At 26.0% G+C, this 22523-nt stretch overlaps 1 protein-coding gene across 6 annotated transcripts in view; it reads left to right on the top strand.

Annotated features, from left to right (window-relative positions):
* Positions 1-22523, top strand: part of LOC127282059 (phosphatidylinositol-binding clathrin assembly protein LAP) — a 31821-nt gene that overhangs the window by 5066 nt on the left and 4232 nt on the right. The window contains exons 2-18 of one of the 6 annotated variants that reach the window (XM_051306134.1): positions 7288-7430; positions 8578-8653; positions 8941-8955; positions 9673-9775; positions 9914-10122; positions 10224-10330; positions 10394-10435; positions 10892-10986; positions 13772-13940; positions 14115-14231; positions 14348-14468; positions 14613-14699; positions 16507-17262; positions 20515-20632; positions 20782-20884; positions 21351-21416; positions 22206-22439. In XM_051306134.1, coding sequence (XP_051162091.1) covers positions 7288-7430; positions 8578-8653; positions 8941-8955; positions 9673-9775; positions 9914-10122; positions 10224-10330; positions 10394-10435; positions 10892-10986; positions 13772-13940; positions 14115-14231; positions 14348-14468; positions 14613-14699; positions 16507-17262; positions 20515-20632; positions 20782-20884; positions 21351-21416; positions 22206-22430 — 2552 coding nt within the window. In that variant the 3' untranslated portion in view covers positions 22431-22439. Of the gene's footprint in view, positions 1-7287; positions 7431-8577; positions 8654-8937; positions 8956-9672; positions 9776-9913; positions 10123-10223; positions 10331-10393; positions 10436-10891; positions 10987-13771; positions 13941-14114; positions 14232-14347; positions 14469-14612; positions 14700-16506; positions 17263-20514; positions 20633-20781; positions 20885-21350; positions 21417-22205; positions 22440-22523 lie in introns of all 6 variants that reach the window. The other 5 variants (XM_051306167.1, XM_051306159.1, XM_051306141.1 and 2 more) reach the window with 5 other exon arrangements.

The following is a 22523-nucleotide window of genomic DNA, read 5'->3' as shown; positions in this document are numbered from 1 at the left end:
TAGATATTAATTTTCTAGAAAGATTCAGAATTTTTTTTATAATTTATCAATTTGATGGGGTTATTTTGAATTTCTATATAATATCAAATTGCATTTTCGTTTTCATCAAAGTTTCAATGGGGGTGGTTAAGAATGTGGCTAAACCCCCCTCTCCCCCTCTCTTCTTTCCCATCTCTCGCTTGTCTTATGCTTATAGTTCTTAGACTCGGAGTTAAGGTCGTGACTCGTGCGATGGCTCAGGTAGAGACTTTTCCTTTCCTTTTCTATTTAACTCCTTCTCTCTCGGGGATTTTATTTTATAAGCGAATCTCTCTCTCTCTCTCCGTTTTCTGCCTTTTTTTTTTTTTTTTTATTCTCCAACTGTTCTAACAGCCACGAACAACACGAGCGTTCTTCTTCGCTAAAAGTGCCAACATCTGAGAAACTGTTCTTCTTAGAAAATTTAATTTGCGTAAATGAAAGAAGTTATTTTAAGGTTCAGTTTGTATTTCTATTCTTTTTCTTTTTTTAGCCCCTTTTATTATTGATTCTTTTCGTGAAATTTCTTCAAAATTTTATTTTTTGAAATACACTGGAAACTCATGAAATTGAGACTCGTCTCAGTAATTAAAGTTCCAGTGTATGAAAAGTGAAAATATATTTTTCTATTTCATTTTGGAAAAATTGATTTTATTCATGCGGAACAATGAAAAATATTTTATGTTTATTTTTTTTAAAAAAATTGAAATATTTCTTTGATAACAGAATATACGCCCCCCAAGTAGAGATTGATCACAGATTGAATTACGTTCGCCTACACCCCTTTAATTTTTTCGTGATAAGAAATAATCGATGTTTCATGAGTTACATAATTTGTTTACCTTCATCACTTTGAAATGAAAATGTAATTTACTTTTATCGGCAAATATTTTTTTTTTATCTTCGGGGAATATATTATTACAAATGATATTGAACATTTTCAGCTTTATTATTTTAAACACTTTATACTATTTTTTTTTTTTGGAATTTGTATTGACTTTTGAATTGGAATTTACAATTTTAATTATAATGCACTGGAACCTCCGTTATTGAGACCCACATCTAATATATGAGTGTCTCAATAAGAGGTTTTAGTGTATTGTGAGAAAAATTTGGTTATATTAACTATTTGTCTATTTCAACTTGATTTTCGATATTTTTTTTTTTCTTGATTAAAAATGTAAATTTCATTAACACAGATGCTAATTGAAAATTCTATATTGATAATCTTTGAAAATAAAGCAAAGTACACAAATCTCACGACATGCTTCGCACGGCTGTGAAATGCAATAGGTATATTATATCGTTGTTAGGCTAACATAGGTGAATGACTTGGACATAAAGCTTGGCCTCTGCCCCTCGCGACTATCAACGCGAGACAGTAAGAGAAAGGGAAAGGTCGCTTGACTTTGCAGAAAGGGAAAATTAATGAGTTTGATGCATTTTGTATTAATGTAATAGTTACACACCTGAATATTGTAAATCTATTTCTGTTTTTTCTTACGTTGAAAAAACATTCTTACCTATCTATTATGCAAATTGGCATTTTTTTTAGACTTTCAATTTAAATTTTATTGGCAAATATTCTTTCATATAATTAAAATTTATTGAAATATAAATGAATTTAAATAGTCATGTGAGAAAAAAAATAGAAATATTTTGCGGAAGAAAAAATAGACAATTCAAATCCATTTTTCAAAGATACTAGATAGGAAATTCAAAATTGAAGTCTACATCGCTAAATGTCAGCTGATTGCACGTGGTTAAAAGTTTGTTTGGGCGATTATAATTAGAACAGGATGGCTGACAAGGTCGAGAACACTCCACTTGAGACGGATAGCGTCCGTTCACTTAATTCGCTGCAACCATACTCATCGTTTGGTGGTCGTTAAAAAAAAAAAAAAATAGTTAACACATATAGATTTGAAATTATTTGCAAAATTTTTATTCCATTATCAAATAATCTCGGTAATTTTATTTTATAACCCAATTTTCTAAAAAGAAATTTTTTTTTTTTTTTATATAATTTTTCTCAAAAATTAGAAAATTATATATTCACTTAAATATGTCGAACATTCTGTATATGTATTCATTATTCAATCGTCGTGAATAAAAATGAAGAAGGTCATTGACATCTTTATTGGCTTTATTGTCTTATTTGGAGAAGTATAATATCCTCATGAATCTATTCTGTCTCGTTTGACTGACAATTGAAAATATTTATTTATCGTTTTCTTGAATTTTCACATCCGATTTAGTAAATTTCCTTTTTCTACCGCATTAAAAGTTTAACATTTTGATTTGTGGTAAGAGATTTTTTTCGATTTCTCGAATATATCTTTAAATAATTACAAATTACGTTTTTATTTATTTTTTTGCACGAAAGAATTTATCTCATTATATATACACCTATATTTAGACATTTTTTTTTCATAGTTAACAAATTTTTAACGAAGAGTGTCATAATATGTTGAATGAAAATCTTCACAATCGATAAGTGTAAATATTAGAGTAGACAAATATTGCGGTTTTCAATGAAAATATTTTTCTACAATTTTATTTAGATTTCATTCTTTATTTTTAAAAATATATTCAAAAATGTAACAAATTAAATTAAATTTAAATTAAATTCAAATTTAAATTAAAATCAAATTTTTTTAAAATCAAATTTAAATTAAAATCAAATTTTTTTAAAATTAATTTTTAAAATTAATTTTTAAAATTAATTTTTAAATTAAATTTATAAGAATATTCTTTGATTAAAAAAATTCTTTTTCCATTTTATTATTTTAATAGAATGTATGCAATTTTATTCATAAATAGGAGCTTAAAGTTATATTTAATATTAAAGCCATTCGATATTTTAAATTTATACATCGTATATTATGAAATTTATCTGTTATTCTTTATTTAATTGGAATATGCACGAGATTTATAATTGCAAACGGTATTCTAGAATTTCAAATAAAGGGACTACTGACCGTAACAATCCGTTATCATTAAGTGTTTTAGTTTCCTACCATATAATGATAGCTTTAGTGAACAATATATATATATATATATAAAGTTCCTTTATACGAGAAAGGAATACGAAAAGAAAAAAAAAATTTCACGTTCCTTTTGTACACGTCACTGTATAATAAAAAAAAGGAATTTTTTTAATCTTCCGAGGTCAAGGTCTTCACTTGTCTCAATGAATATAATTCTGCCTCTTAAAAGCTACAATTATTCTTTTTCTCCTTTTTAAATTCACATTTCTTGTAAAAATATCGTTTTGCGTTAATTTTTTTTTATAAAATTGTTGATTTTGGTTTTAGCTATTTTATACGCAGTAATCTCTTTTAACAATCGGATTTTTATTAATTAGACAAACTAATACAGATTTTATCATTCTTTTTTTAATTTTCAATTTTAAAAAAAATTTTTTTTTTTGTAAACCCGGATTATAATTGAACCTGAATATTGTTGAAATCTATATAGACTTGTATACTTATATAGAAGGCTTCGTGGGCTTGGCTTCACTGGCACGATCAATACTTAAAGGAGATATTCACAACGCCATTGTCCCAATTGCTTGATGTTTTCCAGATTTTAGATCAAAAAAACGCAATTAAATATAATTTAAGTTCAAACACTTTAAATATATATTTAAATTTTTTTCAAGATCCACGATTACTGTTAAAATTTTTTTTTTTAACATTTCCCCTCCGAAATATAATGGACTGTATAAGACTTATTGATCCAATAGTTTATAAAACTTGTTAACAATTTTTCAAATATAAAGTCGAGAAGTAAAAAGGTCACTGACCTGATTTAAATGCAAAATATGGATAAAAGAATTTTTGCTATATGATTTTTTTCTTATGTAATAAAAATGCAAGAGAAAATTAATCCTTAGTTAGAAATTTTGGCAAATTTTTATATATCCATGACCTGGCATTTATATATGTATATATATATATATATATAAATAAAGATTCGTTCTAAAGTTAGAGACGTTGTGTGAAGCTTAAACTCGGTCAAAGTGAAATATCACTCGACTTTATTTCCGTCTTTATATTTGTAAATGCCTGTTTTATGAATCTTCTCATTTTAAGTTTTATAATATTGAGACGTGTAAAACTGTCAACTGTTTGAACAAAGCTCAACACAAACAATACTCTCTGTGTGAGAATTTTTAAAATTAAAAAAAAAACTAAACTACAAATTAACAAAGATGAACCATTGTTTATATGAATTAGGAAATACTTTCTTTCATTTAGCTAAATGATTATTTATTACCATTAATTTTTTTTATAATTATTACATTATTTTATAATTTTATTTTTAAATTTTATTTTTAAATTTTATTATTATTATTTTTTCTAATTTTATTATTTACTCATTTATTATTTTTTTTACAAAAATAGTGTCTACTTATTGTATTAGAGCTTTGTGTAAAAAGTATCAAATACAGTTAAGATCACGTGTTTAACGTTGGTAAATCGTTACGAGGTCATTAAAGGGTGTTGATTGGTTAAGCTGATCTTTTCAAAAGAGACCAAAAATTATTACAAAAAAATTTTAGATTAAAAATTGTATTTCAACAAAAAAAAATTTTTTTTTATAAATTTACCTATTTTTATAAAATAAAAAAAATTTTATTGAAAAATCATATTTTCTTTTCTAAAGATAAAGATTATGATATATATACAAAAGGGAAATTCAAAATTTGAAAATTAAATGTAATGAGCTTGTATCTTGCACGTGTCAATGATTACACATTATAAAGAGCATTTATCTTTTTCTCTCTATATGTGAGTCATACACTTAACTATGAACGTATATCGTAATACTGTTGTCATTTAATATTCTTATAATAGAAACTATTTATGATAACACCTCGTTTCGCGCAATGCGATCTTCATTCAATTCTAAAGTAGAAAAATGACCAAAAAAGAACTTTTTTTTCTTGATAAAATTGTCAATTATTTTTTTTTTTTGTTTTTAATAAATATTTTAATTTTTTTTTAAATATTCTAAATGCAGGCTGTAAAAAAAATTGCGATACATTTTGTTGCAATAACCAGTTTTTTAAATGCAATATAAATTGTTTGTTCCAATTAAGTATAACTGCAAAAACAAAGGCAAAAAAAAAATTACATTTAGTAAAATTGTAATTTTATCAACGCTTTTGTTTAGCATAAAAATTGTTAGTTCTTAATTTTCTTTGTTATTTTACTATTTTGAAAAATATTTCATTTTCTTTCTTTGTGTTTTTTATTATTTTATTGTTTATTATTATTTTTTTATTTATTACTATTTTTATTTTTTTTATTTTTATTTATTTATTACTATTTTTATTTTTTTTATTTTTATTTATTTATTACTATTTTTATTTTTTTTATTTTTATTTTTTATTATTATTATCAATTGATTATGCAGGACGGTCAATGTCTTTGAACTTATTTTGCGGAAATGCAATTGTCACATAATAAAGCTGCAGGACTATATTGTCCTTGACATTGATATAGCCGCGGATATGATATATATATAATATATAAATGAGAAAGATTATGATTAGAATGAAATTACATAGTATTTTGTCTCCCCCCTTTTTTTTGCTTTTGCTTCCTTATTATATAGAATTTCGCTTCAGTATCATCCTGAGAAACATGAATAAGATTCTGTTAAAGCAATGCATGTAATACCAGAGATGAAACACACATCAGCGGTTGTTACCAACGCTGTGCTAAACTAGCGAATCGGTCGATGCAATCGATCTTTTTTTCAGACCAAGGACACGTACTGAAGAGTCATCAGCTTTAACGCGACACTTTGCTTTATAATCTTGGGTCAAGTGAAAGATCAGTCGTTTCATCTCGAATGTAAATTTTAATTTCTTTTTTTTTCAATCCAACTTTACTTTAATAGGTCCCATGTGCCAAAAAGTATGTTTTTCTCTTTTATGAGACATTAAAGAGAATTTCAATTTTTAAAAATATTTTTTCTCTTTTTTTTGATTTTGAAAAAAAATAATTAAAGATTGATAATAGTTGAATAACCAAATTATGTTTTTCTCTTTTACGAGACATTAAAGAGAATTTCAATTTTAAAAAATATTTTTTCTCTTTCTTTTTTTTTTTGATTTTGAAAAAAAATAATTAAAAATTGATTATAGTTGAATAATCAATTATCTGAATTCAATAAAATTTTCACTGTAATGGGATTTTTTTTATTTTTCTCATGTTGCTTTTGAATATAGTCAAGGTTGGTTTAAATATTGTACAGATTGCTTTCATCTTTTTCTGTTTCCTATTTTTCAAGCAATTCGCGTTTATAACGTTAGACGTATTAAAATAATACTATCAAGCTTAGAATTTAAGTAATTGAGCTTGTAGCAACTATGATAACCATTTCAAAGACAAAATTATTGTCGAGTAGACATTACCACGTGGGCGAAAATCAGTTTCTCGGACGTTAACTTAAATATTATCTCGTTAGCTACCTGATGGTAAGTCTTCTTTTCAACCATCATGAAAATATTTAATAATTAAAAGAAGCGACAAGATTTTTTTTTAAGTTTTATTAATAAAAATTCATTGACAATTAAAAAAAATTAAAATTAATTAATTTATTTATTTTATTTTTAATTTAAATTAAAATTTTTAAAGCAATATTTTTCTTTTTTTTAAATTAAAAATTATTTTATTATTAATTAAAAAAAAATTAAGAAAAGAAAGAAAAAAAGGAATGAGACCGCTTTTTTTTTAATTATAACTGTGTTATAAGAGAAAATTAAGTTTCCGTGAAATCCTTTGAAAGTTATATAATTATGCATATAATTATTGTTTCAATGTTATTACGTATATATACATTGTTTATAATGTTGATAATCATTTTATAATGAGTTTGAGAGAAAAACGAAAGTCACTCTACATCTTCAGAAATGTAGCTGAACTTTTGTGTTCTAATCGAGGAAATTGTAAGGTTTGCGAAGCAAGAGATTTTATAATCGAGAATGAACTGGTTCAGATCATTGAACAACTGTAGTGAAAGTGGCACACGTGCAAATACCGATACCTGTAATCTTACGTCTTGTAATCCTGAAGAAATCTTTTCTTTAGATCGTCGTTCAATGAACCTTATATTTATCCCTTTTTTTCTCAAAAAAAAAAAAAAAAAAAAAAAAAATTATTATTTTTCATAATGATTTTAAAAATAATTATTATTATTATTTATAAATGTATTTTATATTGTAAAATTAACTCTTTTTTATTTTTGTTACAGATTTAATACATTGCACGAATGAGCCAAATGTATCGATTCCACAATTAGCCAATTTATTGATAGAACGGTCACAAAATACAAATTGGACGGTGGTTTTTAAAGCTCTCATCACTGTGCATCACATGCTCTGCTATGGAAATGAGGTATTATTATTATTATTATTATTAAAGTGATTTTACGTTTAAGAATTTTTTTTTTTATTACAAAATTATTTTCGCGTTTGATAAATAAAAAAAAAAAAATTAAGGATCTCTTTATTTTTAATTACAAAACGAGTATTTTTTTTTTATTTCGATTGGTGTGACTTAAGGTCATTGTGAGAGATAAATTTAAATCCGAACATCTAAAACACACTCTTAAGAGTTCAACTTGACACTGGACCAAAATTCTAATCAGACACTAATATACTGTAAATCGAAGCAAATAGTTTTTCAATTTTTATTCTTAAATTTTAAAAATAGAATTCTTTTTTAAAAAAAATTTTTGCCTCAAAAATAATATTTAAAATAGAAAATTTTTTTTCTGAAATTTTGGTTCGGATTTTTTTAAAAAAAAAGATAGAAAATTATAATTTCTTCGATAAATTATTATCGTTATAATGAAATTATTATTTAATTATTGTGTCGTAAACGGTGAGAGGTATAGATAGTGACAAGACTATATCTTTTCTAGACATTCTGCATCATCTGTATTTAATGTGTTCGAAAGTTTGTTATTGAAATAAGTAAATTACTCAAAAGAGTGATATATGTAATTCGCGCTTTAAAAAAAAAAAATTTTTTTTATCACTTCTAGTAGATAATTTTATAACTTGTCTATATTTATTTCAATTCAATATATATTCCTAGGTCAGGGATTTTAAATGTTGAAAAGCATTCGTGAATAATTTTATTCTTTGCCGCGATGCACTTTTGATCCTCATATATACGAATGGGAAACATTCTCAATCTAAACATAAACTCGTAGTAAACAATCTTTCACAATCTTTCTCGTCGGTTAGAATAAAAGAAAATTTTTTATGTTTTATTATCTTTTTCCATTTTTTTTTTCTACAGAAAAATATCTATTTTAATAAATTTCCACTAGGGAATTTTTTTCCTGTTCAATTTTTGAATAATTTTGTCTTCGCTTTTTTTTATAAATTTAAAATTAAAATCTGATAAGAAATCTTTATTTGTTAAAAATTAAATTTATGTAATTAAAAGAAAATATTAAAAGGTTTTTTTTTCAATTTACTCATTTATTATGAAAGGGAAAATTTAATGAAAAATTGTTTGACTTTTGTTGCAGAGGTTCACACAGTACCTGGCATCTAGCAACAGTACATTTCAGCTCAGTAATTTTCTCGATAAGAGCGGTGTACAAGGTAAATATATTAAATGTTTGTATATAGTGAAACTTGAAAATAGTCTTAAAAAAAAAAAACTTGAAAACTTTTTAACCATGTAAAATAACAGCTTCCACATTTTTTTTAATATTACATTTTAAAGTTTGTAAAAAGAAACTTTATTATCAAATTAACAGCATGAACGTTTCTCCTCCTTTCACATATAACTAATAAACATTTGTCACATATTCCTATTTCTCTTTTCCATGTGTTTGGCTCTTTTTGATTTATACTAACATGGATTAATTTTCTCTATTTGGAAGCAGCTGGAGCTCGAGTCGGTAAGTTGTTATGATAACAAGTTTTTCCTGATTCACATAAATATATTGTATAATAATAATTCATGTAACATATTACATTTTTTCTTAATTAACTAACGTAATAATTAAGAATTAATTAATCAATTAATTAGTTAATAATTAAAATAAAAACTTTAAAACATTAAAATATTAATAGAAACATTAATAGAAATTAAATTAAATTTAAAAATAAAATTTATTTAAAGCGCATATATTCTATTAAATGATTAATTAAATCTTAAATACTTATTTTTATTAACTGTTTTGTTTCATAAAATCGAATCATACTTCACCTTCGAGATAAACTCAAATAATAATTTAAATTTTTCATTATCTTTCGCGCCAAACCATATAATACGAAATAAATAAAAATAATCTATATTCGGTTTTAAAAAAAAAAACAGTTTTTATGACATCTAACGATTAGATTTTTAATAAGCTGTTTTTTTTAAATATGCATAAAGTTCGTATTTTAAAATTTACTTAATTATCAATTCATGTAGGAATATATTTTTTTAATTAATTTTTTTGATACCAAAGGAAACTTTCGCAATAACAATTGTTTGTTATGAAAAATTTCTTTTCGTAATTTTTACACTTTGTTATAACTTAATTAGCTTCCTTGTTATCTAATAAAGAGATACAAATTAACGAGACAAAAGGTTATTTATATATTTTTTTTATTCTTCCTGCTTTCAGGATATGACATGTCACCATTCATTAGACGATATGCCAAATACCTGAATGAGAAAGCCCTGTCCTACAGAACAGTTGCTTTTGATTTCTGCAAAGTTAAAAGGGGGTAAGATTAGAAAATTTCGTTTATTTACTAAAAAAAAAATTAGAATTAATTAAATTTAAAATAAGCAAATTCAAAATTTTTATTTAAAAAAAAAAAAAGAAAAGATGAAAAATTTATAGAATATTAATTAAATTATAGGAAGGAAGATGGAACATTACGCACAATGAATGCAGAGAAACTATTAAAAACTTTGCCAGCATTGCAATCACAACTTGATGCATTATTGGAATTTGACTGTACATCGAATGATCTTACAAATGGTGTTATTAATATGGCCTTTATGCTTCTATTTCGAGATCTAATTCGTCTATTTGCTGGCTATAACGATGGAATTATTAATCTTTTAGGTAAACATTTAGCATTGAAATTTAAGTACTATTTATGTTTAAGAAAAATAAAAGAAATTAAGAGAAAAAAACAAATAATTTTTTTTTTTGTAATGTTCTAGAAAAATACTTTGATATGAATAAGAAGCAGTGTAGAGACGCGTTAGATTTGTACAAAAAATTCCTGATTAGAATGGATAGAGTCGGGGAATTCCTTAAAGTAGCAGAGGTAAATGCATTTTTTTTTTAAATTAAAAAAAATCATTTTCTAAATCTTAATTATTATTTTCAGAATGTGGGAATCGATAAAGGCGACATTCCAGACCTCACAAAGGTAAAAATCTTATAATCAAATAACAAATTAATTTTTTTTTTGTTTTGATTCAAAACTAGATCTAACAAATTTTTTCCTTTCTCAAAATTATTGAATGATAGTCTGAGGTACAGTTGTTAACAGATTAATTTATTGATTTTTATTTATTATTTAGTGCTTTATTAACTTTTTTTTCTCCTGGTAGTTTACATATTAATTAAATTACATTTTACTTTATTTTTCTTTATTTAATTATGAATTACTTTTTTTTAAATATATTTTTTTTATTTTGTTATTTAAATTATTTGTTATTTAAAAAAAAAAAAATTTTGAAATATAATTTAAATAGTAAATAAAATTAATTGAAATTAATATTATTATTAATTTAAATAGTATTTATTTGCGTTGCTAGTGTTAGTACTATAATTGGTTAAAATGAATTAAAATGAAATTTAAAAAATGAATTTATTTTTTTAGGCACCCAGCAGTTTATTAGATGCCTTAGAACAACATCTTGCAGCCCTTGAAGGAAAGAAGGGTTCAGCTGCAAATACACCGACACAATCGGCAAGGTACATTGTATTTAATTATACAATTTTTTATAATAATAATAATAATTCTAAGACCAATATATATATATATACAGTGGGAATAGAAAATGATTTATGATTTTATGACTTCCGCTAATAACTCTCGTTTAATTGCCATGATTAAAATCTTATTGCTTGGTTTTTTTATCGTTAAAAAATTTTTTTCCACTTTAACGGAATATTATATTTTCACTGTATATATATGATTCTTAATTGTTTGTCCTAACCCATTAATATAATATATATATATATATAAGATTAATACCTTTGTGACGGAAGTATATTTTAAGTTACTACTAATCCTTCCTATTTCATGTATACCTTCATAAAACCTTTTTTTTAAATTATATAAGTATACATATACAATAACACACATGCACATGAAAACGAAAGTTCATATATATTTTTATCTCATTCTGAATATAAAGAAATTCAATAATTAATCGAGAATTGACATTTTTTAATTGGTTGTAACAGATTTTCAGTTATATTTTAGGATTAATATACTTTCACACTGTCTGGTTTGAATCTGGTATGTCGTTAATTGCCAAATGGTGCATTTATGAAATATATTTGATTCTGATTTATTGACGAGTCACGTAGAGGAATTTTTTTTACAAAACCTTTGGTCTATATTCAAGTTATCATTTATTTATTTAATTAGAATTTGAATTTTAATTCAATAAAACTTTAAGATTAACAAATAATTTTGATTCGTAATAACAACATTTCAGGAATTTATCAAATTTACAAAAAAATAATTTTTAATACAAATAATTGTTGATAGTAATAAACAAATTGTATTAATAAACAATTTTTGATACTAATTAAATAATTTTTAATTATTTAGTATTTTTAGTAATAAATAATTTTTGACATTAACAAATAAAATTTAATTCTTATAGTAATTTTTTATATATAAACCAAAGGTTAAAATAAAAATTGCAATGATATTTATATGGTCTAAAAAATCGAACAGCGATGTGACCAAAAGTGCACGCCTATTGTGTTGTAGATTTTTTTTTGAAACACCCCTTGTAACCTATTTAATCTATTTTCTATTTAATAGTTATCTTTCATTTATTTTCTATTCAATATAATATTTAATTTTTTTCTATTTATTTTTTATATTTAATAGAATTTAAATAAGTGATCTTTTTTTTGGTTGACTGAAAATACAATAAAAATTGGAACAATGCTTTTTATGTATGTCACAAAAGGCACAAATAATTAATTTTTTTCTTATTAGTTAGGACACATTATTTTCTGCATAAGTACAAATGAATTCTTACGCAATTCACATTGGTCATCAATTTTCTAATTGCACAATTTCATAAAAGCATGTTGTAATTCAACAATGTGTTACAGTTTTTATTGTTAATGTACAAGCTTAATATATATATTTTCTGGAGATTGAAAAAAAAATTATTTTATTCAAATAATAATCGGATATTTGATTATTATCAAATAAATATTTATTTATAACAAATAATTAATTCCCATTTAAATGGTATTTAAATATAGTAATTATTTGATGCAAGTAAATATTTATAATCGATTATTTGATGAAATAAAATTTTTCCTTGTAACTCAGAGAAAAATATTTGACTGGAAATGTTTGATTGATAAAAATGAATTTGTGCAACAAAAAATTTTTTGTCAAAAATCAAGAAAATTTTAATTTTTAGTTACAAGAAAAAATGTTTTGCTAGAAAAATATATCAATCAAATGTTTTATAATTGTCAAAATGTAAAAGAGAAAATTTTCATAGTGTTTGAATATAGTGTAAATATCAATATTGTATACTTGAAGTAACTAAGTTACTTTTTGCTTTTGATAAGTCGCTTGAAGTGTGCTTGAAGCTTTACCGATTCAAATTTTTCTCTGGATTAAATTTTTGTCTTTTGTATTAAAAAAAAAAAAAGTCTTGTTCACTAAAACGTAGTTTGTGATTTGAGAACACTTAGTTTTCCATTTCATTCGTCTTGTAAATATATACATATTGCATACATTAGCGCTAAAATTTATATTTTTCAATGAGTATTTCGTTAAAAATTATTGAATCTAATTTTCATAAAAGTGTTTCATTTTTTTATATTATTTTTCTCGTTTTGGAAATTACATTATTCATTAATGTACAAAAATTTTTATTTATTTTTCTATTTGTCGTTTGCTTGAATATTGTTAAAAGAAAACTTTATGAAACCTTTTTTTTATTATGTAGTATTTATTTCAGACTTTATACTCATTTAAAGTGAATTTTTTTCATGTACATAAATTAAAGAAAAAAAGTAAAAAAAAAATTTTTTTTCTAGCGCTACTGTAAACACAATGACTCATAATAGAATTTTACACAAATTAATAATTTTTCAATTATCTCGACATTTTTTTTGGTAGTTTTCTTTGAGATAGAATATTTTAAATTAAATTAAATATTGTTTTATCTTCTTTTTTAATATTTTTTTTTTTTTTATAGAATTTGAAAATATTGTGTATCACTGTTTGAATTCCATAAAACTTACAAGCACACGGAACATTATATTTTAGTTTTTGACATATATTTCTGCATATTACATATGTATTACACGACTTCTTTGTTTTTTTGTTTTTCTCTCCTTTATTTTCAATTATCAATTATCCCTATCACTATCCTTTCACGATTTCTTGACATTTTGAAAAAAATAACAAAAAAAAAATCATAATTACCTTCCCACCAATTCCCATTCAATCGAGAAAACCCGTCACCCTATAAATTGACCCAAGCAGCAATAGAACGAATGTAAAGTCGGGAGTGTCCGCCCTATCTTCCACCAGTACGGCATTTGGAACTGCTGCCAGTAATCAGCGTTTGGAACACACTGGAAATGGTCACATAGATGAGGCTTTGAGGCAACAAGCACTTGCTGAGGAGGAAGCGGCCATGAATCAATACAAGGTTGGCTTCCGTTTCATTTTTTTCTTTCTGAAAAGTAAAATAAAATTGATGTTAGAAAATCATTATTTCTATATGAAATACATTTTTTCTATTGATACCAAAAAAAAAAAAAAAAAAAAATTACTTAGCTTAGAATTTTGGTCTTTGTGAATAAAAAAATAATTTTTATTTCAGGCTAAAGTCCAGTCCCCAACTGGAGGACCAAGTACGAATCCATTCCTCAGCTCGCCTACAAATAATGCCAGTCAACCAATTGTAGATTTATTTGCTCCTGGGCCAACTGCTGATCTGGTAAATCATTATTTTATTAGAATTGATGAATAAAATTTTAATTAAATATTAAAACTATTAATTAATTAAATAATAAATAAGTTAATTCGTTATACAATAATGTTGTGTGGTTTCAGTCACAGAAAGCATCAGACGATCTTCTGCAATTAGCAGGAAATCCATTTGCAGATATGTTTGGTGCACCTGCTACGCAACCAGCTCCAGTACAAAGTAATATGTGGATGGCCAACGGTAACGGTAAATAAAACTCCAACCCAATTTCTTTTTTATTTGCCTTTATATATTTTTTTTGTCAAAATTTATCTGCTATATATTTTTAATTTTAATTCTTTTAATTTTTTTTATGCACGCTTTTTTATTATCCCTTTTTTGTTTTTGTAGGTTTCACCGCCGCACTACCACCATCTAATAACTTTGTTACAGATAACAACTTTTCGTCTGTTTTTGGAAATCAAGATCAACAAACGGGTAAGCTCACAATGTCATTATAATTTTTAAATTACCGAAGAAAATTATGGATTCTACTTTTTACTATAGAAACTATTTTTCCAAACAGATGAGGTAAAGGTTTCTCAAGTCCTTATTTTTAGAATATAATAAAAAAAAAAATCACCCTCTTTCATTGTCTAGAAAATTTCATTTATAATCATTTAAATTCGCTTATATAAAAATTATTTTTATTTTTTTTTATACGGGAATTAAATTCGAAAATTTTTAATTAATTTAATAATTAAAAAAAAAAAAATGCTAATGAAATTTTGTATCACTTTTTCTAATATTTAATCAGTCATTTCTTCGAATTATCTCACCTTTACCATCTGATTCATCAAACTAGATTTTTAATATCGCTTTTGAACTCAATGCACTTTCATGAAAATCATTTTAGTCTTTTAAGTCACTTGTTTTTCGATTTATATAGGGAAAGTTTTTGGCTGCATTTTTAGTTATAAAGTAGATTCCGTTATATTGAAAAACATTTAATTTATTCTTTAATTATTATTGGACAAATAAAATTTCAAATTAGTATTTTATTTTGTGTTAATATTATTTGTTTCGTTTAATTATTATTTGTTCTATTAGATTTTATTTTATTCTTTTTAACACTGTTCTTTTAAACACTATTCTTTGTAACACTTTTTTTTAACACTATTATTAACATTTTTTATTCCAACATATTTATTCTGCGATACTTGGTGTTAATTAGTAAAAGAAGACTAATAATTTTAAAAAACACATTAGGGTGGCTTAAAATTGTAGAGAAGAGAAATACTGGAATTTTTTTTTTCTGTTTCTTTACCTCAAAATTCAAAATCACTGTAACGTAACGTAAATTGAAATTCTCTTCGGCTGTTTAAGTATTACTAGAGTAAAAAAAATATCTTGTCGGGACAAAACGGTCTTTTACTACTGATAGAAAAATTATAATAGTTCGATAAAGCTATGCTTGACTAAAACGTACTTGTACTACTGATAAAATTACATAAATTCAGAAAGTCTGACTGCAAGTTGTTTACACTACTGACTGATACTACATTTGCAAATATTGTTTTGTCTGACAAAATCTGTTTATACATGGGAATATAATTTGAAAAATTTCCGTCTGACTAAAAGTGTGTCTTACTACTGATTTCAGAAATATATAATTTTGAATACACTCATTTCGCAAAACACAAAAACTATTTTAATTTAAATTATTTTGTCTGACACAAAATTTCTTTTTTTAACCACTTACAATAATTTGGAAATTTTTACCACTTATATTAAAATTAGAAAACTTTGAAATGTTAGACTAAAACTGACTAACTACTGTTATAAGATTTTCATGAATTTGTAAAGTGTTGCTATTACAAAAATTGTGCCTGAAACTTACTTTTACTATTGCTACTTAAAGTACAAAAAAAAAATTTTTAATTATGTCTGACTGAAACTGTCTCATACTACTAATATCAAAAATATTCAATAATTACGTAATACTTGAATAGCCTTTGATTAATTCAAAGAAAAACAAAAGATAATAAAATTTATTTCTCTAAACAATTTTTTTTTTAGGGGTAAAGAAAATTAGGAAAAAAATTCTTGTTTCTCTGTGCGTAAAAAAAAAGAATAATAATGCAGAGTTTCCAGTATTCCAAAAACCTTAAAAAGTGATTGAATTTTTTTGTTTGAAAATTGCTGAACACTGTAATATTATCCTTTTTTTTGTGCCTCTTTAACCTGACACACACATTGATCTAACGACTAATCGTGTGCATCTTGGTCACTCTTTTTATGCAAGCTGCTGTCTCTGGAACAGCCGTACCTAATCCCTTCATGTCCGACTTTCCTGCTTCCGGTCCTCAAGCTACGAATGCAGCAGCTCTTGGCATGTTTGACCAAGATGTAACTGACCCACCTGGCAGCGGTGATAATCAACCGCAAGGTGGAGACCCATTCAGTGCTGGCGGCCAGGCAGATCTCTTTGGAAGCGACTCAGCAATGCTCAAGGCCATTGACGGGAGTGACGCTGACATTGCTACCGGTAGTTTACCACCATTACAACCACCACCGGGAGCAATGTCATCATCGTCTCTTACCACTGGCAAGTCCAATGCAACGCCGCCTCCCAGACCACCGCCTCCCGCGTCAGCTGCTAATGGTACACCACGTGCAATGTCTCCGGCAGTTGGTGGCGGGACATCACCTGGTAGGCCAGCGTCAGCTACATCAACAACAACCACTGCGGCTGCTGCTGCTGCATCATCATCGGCGGCCCAAAATAAAAGTGCATTCGACGATTTAAACGACAGTATTCGTATGGCACTGGGTGGTTCTCCATCTCGTCCAGCTCCCATTTCCCAGCAGGTCCCTCCTGTTCAATCAGCGCAGCAACCTGTACAACCTCAGGGATTTGCCATGTTTGATATGGGAGGTAGTATGGGGGGCGCTGGACAGCCTGTAATGGCAGGTGCGCCCATGGTTGGTTACGGAGTACCATCCTCCCAAACCCAAGTTCCTGTGGGATACGGCTCCCCGTCAAAGCAGCCTATGTCAGGTGAAGGGAATATCAAAAAAAAAAAAAACATCACGCTTCTGCTGCATGCACGCACTTTATTGCTAATTATTTTCTTTCTTCCTCAAACGCTTTTTTCTCATCTGGATAACAACCTCTTTTTCACGTTAAGGACATTCTATAATTACTAAAATCGTTAAGGACTCAAGGAGGAAGAAACATTTTTAATTTCAGAATTGAAAAAGGATTTACTACACAGGTTTAGAAATTTCAAATTTTTTTTTTGTCACTCGAACAAAACATTTTTTTTCGATTAATATGTGTTTTTTGAGTAAGAAAAACATATTTTAAATTTTTTACCTTCGTGTAATTTTTTTGGAACAGTAAATTATGCATTTTCGAGATGTGACGTCACATAAAGTCACCGGTAGAAAAAGCAGTTAATCCAAAATGTAAAAAATAAATCACCATTTGAAAAGTAATTAAATTACCTCTCAAACCATTGGTCAACCAATGAAATCCATTCAAAATTGTCAGAGTTACAGTCGATCAAAGTTGAAATTTCAAGCAAATTTTAATGATTTTTAGACATTCGTCTGACTTTCGCTAATTTTTTCAAAATCAAACAACCAAAAAATGCAGGTTTTAAATTTTTTATTAATAGTATATTTAATTACGAAACTTTTAAGCCTTTATAGACCTCGATCGGATAAAAAATGACAATTTTACACTAGATTTATTGAACAAAGTACTTTTTCACCTTCAGTATATTTTCAAGTGATTTTGATCTATATCAGTTTTGTATAAAACTAAGTTAAGCGAAGATCACCAAAATGAGTACTCAGGGGTTTTCAGGATCGCTGATTACAAATTCGAGGTCAGTTTTTCAAAATTCAAAATGGCGGATTCAATATGGCGGACAAAATTTTAATAATTAGAGCTAAGTACACCAAAATGAGTACTCGGGGGTTTACGTGGTCGCTAATTACGAATCTGAGGTCAGCTTTTCAAAATTCATAATGGCGGATCCCGCATATTATAATTTTATTTACATTATAGCGTAGTGACAATATTTATAGTCTGATTTGATTTTATTTCCAATAGTACTATATTTTATATAATTGGAAACTCCCCCACGAAAACTCCCAAGTACTCATTGTGGAGTGCTTAGCTCTAATTATTAAAACTTTGTCCGCCATATTGCATCCGCCATTTTGAATTTTGAAAAACTAACCTCGAATTCGTAATCAGCGACTTCGAAAACCCCCGAGTACTCATTTTGGTGAACTTCGCTTAACTTAGTTTTATACAAAACTGATATAGATCGAAAACACTTGAAAATAAACTAAAAGTGAAAAAGTACTTTGTTCAATAAATCTAGTGTAAAATTGTCATTTTTTATCCGATCGAGGTCTATAAAAGCTTAAAAGTTTCGTAATTAAATATACTATTAATAAAAAATTTAAAACCTGCGCATTTTTTTGGTTGTTTGACTTTGAAAAAATTAGCGAAAGTTAGACGAATGTCTAAAAATCATTAAAATTTGCTTGAAATTTGAACTTTGATCGACTGTAACTCAGACAATTTTGAATGGATTTTATTGGTTGGCCAATGGTTTGAGAGGTAATTTAATTATCTTTCAAATGGTGATTTATTTTTTACATTTTGGATTAATTGCTTTCTCTACCGGTGACTTTATGTGACGTGACACCTCGAAAATGCATAGTTTGCTGTTCCAAAAAAATTGCACGAGGGAAAAAAATTTTAAATATGATTTTCTTACTCAAAAAACACATATTAATCGGAAAAAAAATGTTTTGTTCGAGTGACAATTCCACTGTAAACCTGTGTTAACCAAACAGAAATTAAAAAAAAAAAAAAATTTGTAATTGGTAAATTTTAAAAACAGCGCCCAAATTTTTTTTGTCGATTATTTGTTTGGCCATTTGCAATTTCAAATAAATGAAAATTCAACGTTTTAAGAATTCTAAAATAAAAATTCGGTCAAATTAAGATTCAGTAAATTGAAAATTTATAATATTCGAAGATTCGAAGCACTTAAAATTCTATTAAATGAGAATTCTGCTAAATTAAAATTTGGTTAAATTAGAATTCTTTTTAATAAAAAATTAAAGTAAAAATTCGTTGTAATATGAATTTTGTCAAATGACAATTCGAAAAATGAAAATTTGTGAAAAAAATCTGTTATTTGAAAATTTTAATCACTGATCATTTTGTTGATAAAGAATTCTACTAAATTAATATTCAATTAAATTAGTTTTTTGAATAAAAAGTTGAGTAAAAAGAAATTCTGTCAAATAAAAATTAGATACCTAAAAATTTTATTGACTAAAAATTCCTTTAAAAAAGAAATTCTGTTAATTGATCATTTGTCTAAAAAATAATTTAATTTAATAAATTTATTTAAAATGAAAATTTTAACTCATGATTTTTTATGGGAAATTCATCAACGCTTTATTCCTTTTGAGGAAAATAGGTTGTGCTCCTCAATTATCATTATTACTTAAAGTTGATGGTTTAAGTTAGATTAGATAATCCTTAAATCAAAAATCAAAAATTATTTTCTTCGGAAACTTATGTAAAATACAGTTTCGATCAGAGAAAAATTTAATTTTTTGAAATTTCATTAGACAGTTTCCATTAAACACGCAATGTTTTAAATTTTTAATAGTTTTGATATTAGTAGTAAAAATTGGTTACAGTCAGTCATGTTTTAATTTTTGTAAAAAATAAAAAAAAAACTGTTCCGATCGTTTGATTTCAAACAATTCGTTATTTGTAGTAAAAAAAAAGAGTCACTATTTTGTTTTTGTTATTAGTAGTAAAAGACAAATTAATGCTTTTGTGTAAGAAAACATAAATAAAAAGGAACCACAATTCACCCTGCTAGATGCTTATGTAATTCTTACACAACGTCTATGATTACAAAACATAGAAAATGATTTAATAAAATAATAGTATTAGTTAGCAGTATTATCAAAAAAAAAAAAAAAGTATTTGTGTTAGTAGCTTAGAGAAAATAAGTGTTTCTGTTGTAAAAAGTAGTTTTGGTGTAAAAAGTAGTATAAAGCTATATAACTATATACACGATTTAACATCGTGTAGAAATTCCATTTAAGTGTAGTTTTATAATTTATTCATTTTAATCTATTTTTTTTTTGGATATCAATTTTTTTTTTGAATTTAGCTATTGTAGTCGCGCTTAAGTCTATGAAAGATGAAAATTCATGTATTTAATTAATAAATTAATGTTAAAATTTAATAAATTTCTAGGTGCTCAGCAACCAAATGCAGTTGCAAGTGGAAAAGTTTTAACAGGCGACTTAGATAGTAGCCTTGCTAGTCTTGCGGAAAATCTTTCCATTAATAAGAGTGCACAGCAACAAGTCAAGTAAGATATATTTTTTTTTTTTTCTAAACTATAAATCAAGGGCCATAGAAAAAAAAGTACAATCATACATTTCTTGTTTATTACTTTCCGAGTTAAGTTCTATTTTAATTATTTTATTAATGATGCTAATAAAAAATAAATATTTTTAGAGGAATGCAGTGGAACTCGCCTAAAAATACTGCTAAAGCAGGACAGGCTGGATGGACGCCACAACCAATGGCAGCTACAACTGGAGCAGGATATCGTCCAATGGTAATTTTCATTGTCAGCTAAATAAGTCCTTTACTTTATAGCATGATTATTTTTTATTTCTAAATGTACATTAAAATTCCCGAATGATTTTTTTAAAAATGCTTTTTTTACATTGAATTTTGTGATTCTCTCTTGGTGGTTAATGACACATTATTTTAATGAAGTTTCATTTTTACTAAAATTTTTGATTATTTTTTAAACACACATTATTACCACAGCTTAATTAATTTAATGAAAGTAGATTTAAAAATCACCAAAAAGTAGTGTTTAAATATCACCTAAAGTAGTGATTAAAAATCACCTAAGGATTAATAAAAAAAAAAAAAAGTTGCAATATAGTAGTTTTAGAAATAAACATTATTTGTTCTTATCAGTTTAGTTTATTGAGTCAAAAGATATTTTCACAAATGGCAGTTTTAGTTTTGTGATGCATGCATGGCATTTGGCATGTTACTGGATGTTACAGGGTCAAGGAATGATGCAACTTCCTTCAACAACCACATTGGGATATTCCCCTCAATCCACAGCACTGGTGAGTTTTTATTGCATCGAGAATAAATGTGCATTTATATTTATATAACAGTAAAAAAAAAAATATCTGCATTTTAACAGCAGCATCTGTTAAGTATTTAATTTATTATTGTACCAGTTCACTGCTTTTGTCACTAAATTATTTTCCTGTGTGCACTTTTCACAGAAAAATTGCTATTTTTTTTTCTAATTAATATAATTTTTTGTATTATCCAATTGCACACAGTAGAAATTGAATATAAATAATTAAGTCTTTTTTCTACTCACTTCTATGTTAACTAACTATTTATGCATTCGCTTCTGCATTTTTTTTTACTAAAATGGTCATTTTCCACCATTGAGCATTTGATATTTATTGTACAATAATTTTTGTATATAGTCGACACTGCATATTTTATTCATTTTAAAAAAGTTCGTTTCTATTTTTCTTTCCTATGCTTTATGACGAATTTTACTGAAATTGATGATTGTTTTTTATTTCTTTTTTTTCATTAAAATTAAATTCAATGTTAGTTCGAAATGAATTCTATCAATTACTTTTTTTAAGCGTTTTAGAACAAGAAGAAATATATTTGTTTCAGAAATAAATATTTATAGTTATTTAATTCTGAAAGAAATTTTTATTTAAAATTTATTTATTGAAATAAATTATCAAATAATTCTTTTTTTTAATAAAAAGTTTCTCTTAAATGGATGGAGCATCTTGAAGAATTGTAACAGGAATTTTTTTTTTTGGAAAAAATTGTAAATAGATGTTATATATAGTTTGTTGCGTCTCTGGTTTGTGTAGGGTATGCAGGGAATGCCTGTGGGTATGCAGGGTATGAGACCAATGATGGGTGCAATACCTGGTGCCCCAGCCGCGGGTAGCGGAATGATGGTTGCAGGAGGAGCAGCTCCTATGATGATGGGAGCAAACCCAGCTATGGGTGCTCCTCTTCAACAACAAACTCCACAACCCACTGCTCAACCACAAAACAATGCAGTTCAACTCGACCCCTTTGGTGCTCTGTGAGGGGATTAGGTATCTATCTAATTCCTTGTTTTTTTGTTTTTGTTTTTTTTTTCAAAAAATCTCTTTCAGTAAATTTAAATTCGCAATTCCAAT

This window comes from Leptopilina boulardi, unplaced genomic scaffold (assembly GCF_019393585.1).
Source record: "Leptopilina boulardi isolate dan_hultmark-lab unplaced genomic scaffold, ZJU_Lbou_2.1 LbouV2_114, whole genome shotgun sequence".
Lineage (NCBI taxonomy): Eukaryota > Metazoa > Arthropoda > Insecta > Hymenoptera > Figitidae > Leptopilina > Leptopilina boulardi.
The sequence above is the reverse complement of the archived record's forward strand: the minus strand, read 5'-3'. Positions and strand labels throughout refer to the sequence as shown.